The sequence below is a fragment of the Gopherus flavomarginatus genome, chromosome 5, assembly GCF_025201925.1.
Source record: "Gopherus flavomarginatus isolate rGopFla2 chromosome 5, rGopFla2.mat.asm, whole genome shotgun sequence".
Classification (NCBI taxonomy): Eukaryota; Metazoa; Chordata; order Testudines; family Testudinidae; genus Gopherus; species Gopherus flavomarginatus.
In genome coordinates, this window is record NC_066621.1 from 111,325,029 (window position 1) to 111,337,792 (window position 12,764).

At 36.7% G+C, this 12,764-nt stretch overlaps 1 protein-coding gene across 3 annotated transcripts in view; it reads left to right on the top strand.

The window, feature by feature from the left end:
- The window catches only part of AKAP6 (A-kinase anchoring protein 6), a 383,693-nt gene that overhangs the window by 288,375 nt on the left and 82,554 nt on the right, over positions 1-12,764 (top strand). For all 3 annotated transcript variants that reach the window (XM_050953827.1, XM_050953825.1, XM_050953828.1), the window contains exon 9: positions 1,339-1,459. In XM_050953827.1, coding sequence (XP_050809784.1) covers positions 1,339-1,459 — 121 coding nt within the window. The remainder of the gene's footprint in view (positions 1-1,338; positions 1,460-12,764) is intronic.

The following is a 12,764-nucleotide window of genomic DNA, read 5'->3' on the forward strand; positions in this document are numbered from 1 at the left end:
TAAGCTATTAAGTAAGAGTATGCTAAATGTAGTGGATTGATCTAAAGAAATAATGCAGAATCAATACTTGTGCATTGTACAGTACTTTCTTAGTTGTCTTGGTGAAAGTAATATTACTGAGGACTAGATGCTTTCTCCGCCCTTTCCTCTCAAAAGAGGGTGTTTCACAATACATTAACTATATCTACATAAGTTCAAAATCACCTTGGATATGGTACATTAATTAATGGTAATTCAAACTACAGTAGTGTATATGTTATATTTTTTGTATTATTATTTCTCTTGTTCCTTTGTTGCAGGATTTCTCACTTTCTTTATAACATTAATGAAAAAGATGTAAAAGACTAGATAAAGTTTTTAAATAGTTGAAAAAACTTAGCCTTGGTAAATATTATTAAATTCATGGGCAGGAACACACACTGTCATATACTCATTTGACATACAGTGATTTTTTTTCTTCATTGCTATTAATAAGCTTCTGGTCAGTTACAGATTGACAAGTCTTGAGGATTCCTTTTATGGGATTTTTTTTTTTTTACAATTTTGCAGTTTTTCCATCTATACCTTCTTTCTCATATCACAGTGTTTTAGAAGAATCTGTGCTTTACTTACTCACTAGGCTTTCAATAGAGAATCACATTAGAATAAGGAGCTTAAAAGGATTAATGATATATTTTGTTGAAAACCATAGTGATCCTCCTTTGAATTTTAATGATTGCTGGCTATTCAAAGATTCATTGTTTTGACTTCCTGTCCTTACCTTTGTTTCTTACATGTCTGTAGGGAACACCTGTCTAATACTGTATCTGGCCTTAGTTCTCACTGGCTTACCATATTCACTCAAGCCTATCCTAAAGCGTTAAGTTGATATGCTAGCTATTCATCCATGAAAATAAATGTAGGATATATATTTTCAGAGATAGGCAGATAGACAGCAGAGGGATGGCTAAATGGATTGAGTCATTTTTCTGTGAAAGTCATATTTTTGGTACGAATAATAGTATATCATGATCATTGTAGAGAAGCTTGTTAAATATAATGTTAGCACTTTAAAAACCATTAGGCAACATTATCTAAGGGTTTTTGTTTCTACATTTTTGCAGGAAGTACAGTAAGCTTACAGTTGTCAGAATCTAGCATCACTTGCCAAATTTAGGTCGTGTCACTGGTTTAAATTGGATTTCAATTTTCATTTGTGTCCACTCTCTATAAATACAGACTGTCTCGTTAGAAATATAACTTGGAACATCATGAGTTTTCAAGAATATATTATTCTAATACATGATTTTAACAACTAGACTGTATTTATGCATAATACATTTTGTTCCTTATCTACAGCCTTTTGGACTTTGATTCAGAATACCAGGAGCTCTGGGATTGGCTGATTGACATGGAATCTATAGTGATGGACAGCCATGACCTGATGATGTCAGAGGAGCAGCAGCAGCATCTTTACAAGGTTAGAGCTACCGTTACTGCCTTTACCTACCTATAGAAGATCTGATTAGCTTGACAAGTCTTTCTCTCACAGGATATCACTACGTTCATTGTATGTATCATGGTGTCTATTAGAATTCCCTTCCCTGTCCCCAACCTCATTTCCATCCCCTGTGCACTGACAGGCTGCACCGACATCATAATTGCAAGAAAGTTCCCTTTATCACATTCTATTTGGTGTGATTCTATAGAAGGACAAAGATTTGTCTTCGAGATGAATAGAAATAAATGAAACTGCATTAATAAATAGACTGAAACAAAATGAAGAAAAAATGAAATGGTAGCATTTAACAAAATGTGTTTTGATTGGAGCTTTCAGCAGAATTTTTATCCACCTTTCAGATCTCTTCAGGGAAGAGAGAAATTTGCCTTGATTTTGGTTTACTGCTGCTGGAATATAGGACTCTTCCAATTTAATTTTTATTAGGTATACATAAAGCAGACATTGTCATGTTAAGTCAATACACTTGCTTGTGATTTAAGCAAAATGATTTTGAACTCACATATTGATTGGAGGCTCTTTGTCAAATAAATATATACTGTTTCCCTTATTTGCCATTGCTGTCTTAGTCCAGATTGTTTTATCAGTTCTTATTTTTAATGGATAATTTTAATAGTCCCCCAAAATATAGATTTCATCTTAGAACTGTTTCAGGCTTGACTGTGTGTCTGAGAGACTGTATTCAAGGGGCATGATGGGGGTTGGGGAAAGGAGGGAGAGGTTTTCCACAGAAATATCAGGCTGCAGTAAATCTTCCTCATTTAGGCAATTTTATTGGAGTAATTCTGACAGTTGTCATCCTTGAATTGCTTTGAGCATATGGCGTATTTCAAAGAGCAGATTGTGAATCATAAAAAATAAAATTAATAACTAACTACAGAATCAGCAATACAACTACCCTCTAGCTTTTTATTTTATTTCTTATAGAATAAATGGTACAGTCAAGGTCAAATAGAAGTTGTTTTCTTTCTTCTATGGTTACATGATTTGATAATTTATTAAAGATAATTTATATTTTCTTGCTTTGAATTTATAATTTGTTGATGCTCTTCATGCATTTTATTCTATCTAATGTTGATCCTTTTATTTGAAAGAACCTAAACAGATAATTATGAAATAGGTTATAAAATACCTTCACATGCAGAGAATATTGTTTGAGCTCTAACTTATTAGAAGTCACATGTAAGTTACGCTTAATAGCCTCAGTTTCTCTCTTTGTCAGTCATTTGTTAATATTAAAAGAAAACTAAATACATAATTTCACACACAGCTGATGGTCTCTGCCCTAGATAGACTCAGAGATTCCTAGATTTTATGGCAAAAAGGGACCATCTGTTCTGACTTTCTTTATATGACATGCCCTTAAATTCTATCCAGTTACCCTTTTATTGAGCCCAATAACTTGAACAGAATGGCATCCAGTCTTGATCTGAAGATATCAAGATATGGAGAATCCACCATTTCCTTTGTTAGTTCATTCCAATGGCTAATCACCCTCACTGTTAAAAATGTGTGGATTGGAATAAATAGTGTGTTACAAGTCAGGATTGAAATGCTTAGGCACTGTATTTTCATACAGGACAATTTCCAAAAAGTGCTTTGCTCTATGCCTTAATGTAGCCATTGTTTTCAGTTTTACATTCAATAATTCAAAAAATTCTAATTTTTTTAAAAAACAACAAAAATGGGCTGGAATCACAAGAAGCACTCGGCCCCACTATTCTATGCACCCTTTAGAAATGTTTTTTATCCTGATGGATTTGAAATGCAGTCATAAAAGTATGAATAGTAATGTATATAATTGGGGAGATAGTGGTTAGTGGTGTAATGGGAGGGATAAAAGAGGACAGGGACTTACTCAGAGGTTTGCAATGCAGTATGGTGACAAAAATGGCCAACACAACTTTAGGCCGCACATACAGAAATATTTTATCACAGAAAGGGAGATAATATTGCCTGGATTTAATGGAGCCCTGAGTTATGCTGGCTTCTTCTGGTACAATGCTTCTGGGATTGGAAAGTTCAGACAGAGGAGAGTTGTCTGGTCTATAGCTCCCACATATCTGCAAGGCCTACAGTCAATGAGCACAGGTTCTAAACTGGATTCAGCACATTCTCTCTGCAGTCTCCACAGTTGGAGCTCCTTCTTGCAGAGCTCCAGCCACAATTTTAAAGCTTTTAAGAATATATTCTAGTACGATTGCAGTTCTTCCACTGTAAAACCATAAACAGTGGGGGTGCACACACTGCTTGGCAAAAGGACACATTAGGTGAATGAACAGGGCTTTTTTATCTCTAATTTCTATGATTTTAGTAAGCAGGATACATCATGCCCCTAACAACACTCAGCATTTATATTTCTAAAACTCAGTCTAGCTAACCTACTCTACAGTTAATAACAAATATTCTTAATAGTGACACTCTACCTATAAGAAAGATCTGACTCACAGTCCTTGGTGGTCTGTTTAGCAATCACAACCATGTGGTATCAACACTGTCTATATTTTATACTAAACATGGAAGTAATTCTACTCTGTGGGGAAAGAAAATCTTAAAAGAAATGCAGGCAGCTGAGTAATCAAAACTGTTGAATGATGGAGGGTGTTATGAAAACATAGACCTTATTTTAGGTATTCTTTATCAACTGTAGCTTCAAATATGAACTTGTTAATTGCACTTTCTGCTTTTTGGTGGATTCCCCTAAACCCTCAGATTCCCTCCTCCCAGCTATTGAGCTGACAAGTAATTGTACCTCTGAGCCAGCTCAGCAAGCCTTCTCTGCCAGTGAACCTGCTGTGGTATCACTATTACCAACAGTAATCATTGCCCCTAAGGAGTCTATGAATGGAAAGGAGGTATGATAAAACAGGTAAATCAGGAGGGGAAAGCATGCATTAAAGCAGCATACTATAATATATAAATGCTAAAATTTCATGTGGGAAAATAAAATGCATTTTCACAGGTTAGACTATTTCCCCAGTACTATATTTTCAGATTTCATATAAATTTAAGGCAACTCCTTCTGCTTAATTTTGCATTGAAATATACTAGGAGGTTCTCAGTTCTTATTAGAAACTCTATTTTCCCTTCTTCAAATATATTTTATTCTTTCTATAAATATAAAAAGGAGTGTATAGTGCAGCTGGTATTTTTTTAAAATTCTAAGTATGGATGATATACACTAGCAGTATTGTTGGTTCGCTTTCATTTTATTTTCCTGTGTTTGAGCACAACTTCTAAAGAGAATCCTTCCTCCTTCTGCAGCCCTCTCCCAGGGATAAAAAGGACAATGCACTCAATTTTCATTTTCAATTTTTAAAAAGTAACTACCATGATTCTGAAATTTGATTAATATATGTTACAGATGCAAACACAGAATGAGTGGTTTACAGCCTGTTTGTCTATAATTGAAATTAACTTATAAGGAACATCTAAATTTTTCTGATATCTGATTGATTTCTGAAGAGCACTGTATCTCAGTTGAACATATAAGGAAACCCTCATTTTTATCGATAGCATGTGGACCTGATCCCATAAGTCTTCTTTGTATATAGAGTTCACATTGACTTCAGGTGGATTTGCATGCTGAGGGTTTGCAGAATCAGGCCCACAGAGTTTAAACTCTGCTAATGAATCGTTCACTGGGAACTTGGGTATGGATTTTATATCTCTACCTTGAATGTTCAAAAATGAAGCAAATCGGTGTTTATTGGAGCTCTGGAGATTAGAAATGAATGTACGAGACACAGAAAGTTAATGATAATTCCTACATTTTCCCCAGAAGATTAATTGTAAAACTTAATTGTCTGTTAGATTAAAACCCCATTTAAATAAGTAAGATATGATTATTAAAATTGTTAGCATGTAGAGAATAAAATTAAACAAACATTTTTTAAAAACTCAAAATAAAAACACCAGGATGTCCTTTGATATTTGGATGTATGATTACAAAACTATTTAAGATGCTTGAAATACATACTGCATAAGCAATCTCTTAAACTATTAAGTCTTCAGCAAAGATGAACTCTATAATGAATAGAAAAAAATTGGTACAGCAGTTGGAAAGATTTAGAAGAAAATCAGTCAATGTGGCTTTTGAACAGGTTAAATATTGAAGTATCCTATCAAAGGGAAGAAGTTCACTCTATTAAATAACATTAAAATGCACATCAAGTCTTACGGACCTCTAAAGAAAAATTGAAAAAAAACCTTTCTAGCAGTTTTTCTGTTTCCCTAATGGAAGCTACGGTTCTTCTGAAGGTGCAGTTCATTTTCTCCTCTGGGTGTGCTGCTGCTCCATTGTGCCATTCACTCTAGCTCTGTGTGCTGTGGCCCTAAGTGGTTCAAACAAACCGTGGTGAAAGTTTCCCTCATTTGCATCACTTCTAGACAGCCCTGTCGTACTCTTTGCTGACAGGAAATCACTGTCTTTGTCACCTTTTTTCAGTGATCTCCTTTTGGCAGAGATTGGCCATGTGACCAGGATTAATCACAACAACAGTTCTGGCTCAGAACTCAATGACATGTTTTCCTCGGCACTTCAATAACGGTGGAGAGGAGTCGGTAGGAAATGACTACATTAATTTCAGAGTGAAAAGATAATTAACACTTAAGGACTAATGCTATAACCTATGGAGCTATTATTCAAATTAAACCTAATTTATCGTAAACTTGCAAAAAAAAAATCAACCCTCCCTCCTGAATGCAACTGTTACAAATAAATTTAGACTAGTCCTGGATTTAAAAAGAACAAACTATATTTCAAATAGTAACACGAATAAACAAAAACTTAAAACATTTGAAACCAGAGGCTGAAGTATGTAAAGTGCTTACTTAGATGATATGAATAGGATACTGGCAAACAAAAGCAGCAGTGTGCTCCTAGAATGCTGTGCTTAAAGGAGTTTCCTTGGCAACAGAAATGCAGTTCCAAAAGTAGACAGAACTTTCCTCAGAAAACATACTATTAATAACAACCTTCCGGAACAACTTGGAACAATTTGACTACTTGGCAATAATAATGCCAAGTGTTCTGTGAATTAATCTAACACATAACAGTTATATGTTTCTCTTGCCCATAATTCTCCTGAATCTCAGGCCTGAGTTCTGTTCACTTTGAGGATATAAATGTGAGAAGCAGTTCTAAATGTTACTAAAGAGAAAGAAAGCTGAAATACCAGAAGCCTGCAGGGATCAATTAATGTGCTCTGTATCTTTTTCACTTGTAAAACAGAGTAGTTCAATTGGATTACTTTATTCCATTTAAAACAAGGACTGTATACCTACTGACGCCACACTGTAGTTGTCTTTATTTCAACCAAATTACTGTTGTAAAAAAATTTATTACAAGGTAAACTGCCTGAAAAGTATTCTATTCGGACTAAATCCTGTGGAGAATGATCCTAGAGCCCAAATTCTGCAAAACGCTGAGAGCTTCCTGTCAGTCTAGTAATCTATCTTCTTATATGAGACTGCTAACAGTCAGTAGGAGTTGAGGGTACTCACCAATTCTCAGGAAGCTCTCAGAATGTTGCAAGATTAGGCCCTTTCTGGACAGAAACTATAAATGTGCTATGCATGCAGTATTTTAAAATACGTCATCATTTCTATGTCAGCCAAGAGAATAAACTAATTTCAAATCTGCCTTGCCAATAGTAATCATTTAGAATTCTTCTAAAGGCCATAAGCTTACTAGACAGGAAAGGTAGAGTACTACCTTGACCTTTTCTGAATCCTTGGATCTAAAGGTTAAAAGTAATCAATATATCTCATTTTGCAGCTTGGTAATAAGTAATAACCATCATGTTAAAATCTAAATGATTGCAGATAGCACTTAAGTGTGTTGACCCATTTGGGAGCCTTTTTAATTGCAGTCAGGATAGTCATTATAGTTTGCTAATAAACTTTTAGGCTAAATTGCAAAAAGTGCAACCTTTAGCTTTTTGTTATATGACTTTTACTTTAACACTGATAAAAATTGAGTGTTGCAAGGTGAAAGTTTTGATTTTATCTGTCAAGATATATATATTCCCTTCTCATGTCTGTTCAAAAATTACAGAAAGATTATACTGTTAAATAATACCAATAAGGATATTGTTCATTTGCACCAGTTAATTGTATCATTGTTCAGTGCTTTTACATTATGTCCATAGATATATGAAAAGATACACAACTTAATAAAAATAATCGGACCAGCTGACTCTGATTTTGTAACATGCTCTTAATATGTCATTATGCCAGAAAGCATGACTGAACTTTGGTGAATGAAGCTTTTTAGAGACTAAGAATATAGTGACTCTTTCTACACAAGGAAGCTGAACTGTGTTTCACGATAGGTGTCAAAAATGGCTGCCCAACCGAAGCTGTCCTGAAAACAGTTGTCCCACTGTGATAGCAGGGTCAACTGAGTTCAATACCTGTTGTAGCAAAACATCCTAGACACTTATAGCAATGTGTTGAACTTGGTTGACACTCTCCACACCAACATTTTCATTTTCAACACCACTGGAAAGATGACTAGGGAAAGCCATCTTTGACACCTAGTGTAAAAATAGTTCATTTTTTTCAATGAAGACAAGGCCTATATTTTAACATTATCCTATAATTAAGGCTAAGATTTAGTCATCAGTATTTTTAGTAAAAGTAATGGACAGGTCATGAGCAGTAAACAAAATTCACAGCCCATGACCTGTCCATTACTTGTACTATATACCCCTGACTAAATTTTGGGTGCTCTTGAGGGGGGACTCCTAGGGGCAGCACGGGTGCTCTGGAGAGGGATCCTGGGGTGCTCTGGGGCTGCTGGGGCTAGAGGAAGTGGGGCGGTGGTACACAGCCCAAGGGTGCCACTAGTGCTGGGATAGGGGGCAGTGGCACATGACCTGCAACTGCCACAGGTGCTCCGGGGAGGAAGGGGGATTGTGGCCCAAGACACTGCTTCTCTCGGGGGGGGGGAGGGCACACAGAGGCCCAAGACTGCCCTAGCAGCAGCCGATGTGGCTGGTCTAGAGGCCACTCAAGCCGCCTCCAAGCCAGCCTCACCTGCCACTGCAGCAGTCACGGGGGTCCGAGAAAGTCACGGAATTCATGACTTCCGTGACCTCCATGACAGAGTCTCAGCCTTATCTATGATCAAAGTGCTCAGCATCTGTGGCAAATTTTATATTTTTATTTAAAAAGTAGCAGGGAGAATTATTACTGGCAAGAAGTCTTATTTAAAGTAGATAAATGTTTGGCCTTAATGTTCCAGTAATTACAACAGGAAAACATTGTGATTCTGGATGCGGTAATCAAAGTAAAGATGAAGTACGGATAAAAAAGGAAGAATACTATATTCCTGTCTGCTGCCATTTTGAATGCATAAACATGTTTCTAAAAGCAGTAAAGCAGTGTAGAAATTCTTTTGGGGCCAGCCTCCAGTTATTCCAAAAGAATCCCTAGTACGTCTCATGAGAGCGAAAGAGTTTCTCCCCACATTCAGCCCAGCATGCTTTTGAAAATGAATTCCAAAATAGAGGCAGGCCATATTTATTGATCTTGTAGGCACATTTTATGCTTAAAGAAAATAATGTTAATAAGAAGACCCTGATTTTCAGGTCCAGCCAAAGTTCTCTTAGTACAAAACCTGAGGCGAGGGGCAACAAAGTTGGTGTGGGCCACCTCCATATTTCGTGTGTTCTGGGGCCAAACAATTTAGAGAAGCCTCAAGGCTGGTCTAAACTGCACTCAAATGCCCACAGCCCTAGCGGTCATTGATGCAGCAAAGAATAGCCAATGTATACTAGCGCTCCAGCCTCACTCCTGTGCTGGGAGTCTTCAACACGGGGGACAGTGGAGAGCCATTCCACTGGTGGTCTAATCCAGCCACTTTAAATTGCCTGTATGCCCCTAAGCATGTACTAGAGCTGCATTATACTCTAAAGATTTATATACAATAATATTTTTTGCGCAGCCATGTAAAAGTTTATTTTAACAAATCCTCAGTGAAGGATGTGAAGGCCTCCAGTGTCTAATACATTGTGCACTCAAAAGAAGTATCTGTAGTTTCCTAATTTTCAGACACTTTACATCAAATTCGGACCAGCTGTAAAAGAGTACAAGTTCATGAAGTCAAGTCCATGAAGTTACTCCCACTTGTGCCAGGCCAGGGCTTTGTGTTTATCATTAGATTTAAAATATGTACATTTAAGGATTTTAGGGAAATTTTCACAAAGCAGGGCAGGATTTAATTATTCACCTTTAATAAAATCTGTGGAAGTCACCTAACAAAAAATCCCCATAGAATGCTTAAAAATATTTACTCTCATATGAAATGCACTCATAAAAATTCTAATAGAATAATGCCAATGCCTGAGAGATCAGCCCATTACAGTAAAGAAATTCCAGAGTCAGTGCTGATTTCTCCATCTTTCATTCAGGCCTCTGTGCAACCCTTGCATTGTAAAATCAAACACTTCTTTTGAGATCTCTTTATATAATACAACAAAGCAGGGTGAGTTAAGAATAGAGAGGTAGTTTTAATTTTGAATGTTGAACTTTGGTTGGTTGGTTGGCTTGCTTGCTTTGCTTGCTTGTTGGAGAGGGTGTTTGGATAGAAAACGTTCAAACATATTTTGAGCACAAAAAGGCCATATGGCCCAATATTTGTTGCCTTCTTTGATGAATCTTGATCCCACCTTTCCTGCTTTTTCACCTTATGCTACCTAATTCCCTCATTTTCCAGAAATAAATCTAGATACCCCAAACTCATTTGACTTACTACTTTAATTGCATTCCTCCTGTATGTTATTCCATATTCATAATATAATATGTGAACTTACTCTGTCTGAGCTCCCTATTTACTCCTAGAATAATCTCCTGTTGTTGTTTTATGCCATAGCCATCATATTCCTCAAACAGGTTTTGTGCAGTGCTTTATATTTTAAAAAGGATTTTAATAGTTTTTTTAAGCAAACAAACAAAATACCTCTTCATGAAGATGTGCTAGATTAAGACAAATTCTTTGGACCTTAAACACTCATGATGCCAGTACACTTAATACATGCCCATACAAATATGTCCAAAAATCCTTATTCCATGCCAAGTTTCAATTTAGAGCAAATGTGTATGGCCAAGTTATAATCTCCTGAAAAGTTCCTTAGACAGACCAGGAATTTGAATTCCTTAGACAAACCAGGCGTTTGTGTCTGACGGTACAGAAACAGCAGTTATTTTATGCCATAAAAAAATCACTACAGTGCTGTTTGCTAACTTCTCCTTCTGCACATTTCATTTCATTTACTACTAATTGTAATAATAACTGTAGCAGGGCCCCTGGAAATCTGGGGCATCTCAATGTCAACTTCTGCAATGAGTGAGAGGCTGACACAGTTGGGGATTTCAAGGTTTTGTGCTGATATTTTATCCTTGCAAAATCCACAGCTAACTGCAGAATTCCTGGGATTTTGAACACATTTTATTGTGTGCATTTTAAGAGTTGCAGCCAGCTAATATGTGAAAAACTCCTATTTCATTGCTCGCAATATCAGATGGAAGTTTGGATATGACCTATTTATTCACTGTTAATAACAAAATTTAGTCTAGTGATCATCCGTTATGTGTTTGACCATTTGGCTCTCTTTTCTTACAATGGTCTAAACCAATTCTTCTGGGATACTGTTCCAAGGGAAGGCCACATGCTTCTTCATGCCTACGATCTAAGACACTGCAAAGTACAGTACTTTCACTTGTCTCTGTCTCATTTATGTATAGCACACATCAGCATAACTTCTAAGCACTTACCAGTTAAATTTAAACATTTGCAGCAAGGTCTTCAGTGGATTTCCTGGCGTCTTCTGCTCTTCTCCTTTCTCTGGTTATGGGATTCTCTGCTTAGGGTTATATATCTATTTTACCACTGATGCTGCCTGATCATCCAGGCTTAGTGACCAAAAAAAACATTTTCCAAAAGCTTCAATCAACTTTGATAAATGGGGAATAGGTATATTTGATGGAAGGAGAATAGTGTTCCATTAATTCTTTGAACCTTTTCTCCTTCTTACCAGCATTGCTTCAGCCTTGTGTGGGTCATGTTTGATCCAGCTTTTGTTTATCTAGGTAATGATGTCTTGTGATGGTGTTGGTAGCACCTATTGAAAATGTGATACACAGCTGGGTCTCATCAACACATATGCAGCAAAGTCCATGATGCCTCACCACCTCACCAGTTGATCTCATCTAAATATTAAAAAAGCAGTGAGGTAAGGATAGATCCTAGACTGAATGGCAATGAGGGCTTTTGGGGAAGAGGAGCAGATGCACAGGAATGATAGGTGTCATTACAGTGTTCCAGCTATGTCATGCAGGCAGACCTGCAGCATATCGTGATCAACTATGTGGAAAGCAGGACAGATTGAGTTGTGTGAGCATTGACATATATAGACTCTCCACTGCCATGAGAAGGTCATCTTTTAGTGCCACTAGGGCTTTATTTATGCTGTGTCCCACTTTAAAGCCCATTTGTGAAGCATCCAGAATACTGACCTCAATCTCATATTGTTAAAGCTTGATAGTAATTACTTTCTCAATGATTTTGCTTAGAAATGGGAGGTTGAAGATGAAGCAATAGTTGGAGAGTTTTTCTGCATCAAGTATTTGCTTTCTGATGATCAGGCAGATATTTCCATTTTTCAGGAAAGCTGGAGGCTCATTTCTCTGAAGGAGGCATTGATAATTTCTGTGAGCAGTAGACTCTGTTGTTCTTTATAGGCCTTTCCCCTCCAGGAGTGGCATGGATCTGTTTTGCAGGTAGTGACTCAACTATTTCTCAGGGCTTCTAGATTCTTGTCATGTGTGATGTGACTAATTTCCAGCCATGATTCTGGGGCGGGTAGGGTATCTGGCCAATACAGTGTTCTACCTCCATAAGACCATATTTGTGTTCAATTTTTTTCCCCCAAACTTAAGAAATTAAAAGTCAGAGTTTATATTTTATCTCCAAGGAGTGAATCATCAACTGCCTTAGATCGAGTGAAATAGCCAGTTTAGTTTTGTTCTCAAAGTAAATTGCATAGGTAAAGTGATTTTGCCCTTTTTTCTTCTCTATGTTGTATAAGGAAAAACAAAAAGGGTTTTCTTTCCCCTTCAAAAAATTAAAAGTACTTTTTCAAATATTAGGCATTGATTCCCCTGTACTTTCTGAAAATCCTCTGGAGGACTGAAGAACTCTAGTTATTAGGAGACCACAAGAGATGGAAGACTGAAGCATGAGTTACTAAGCTTGGAAGAT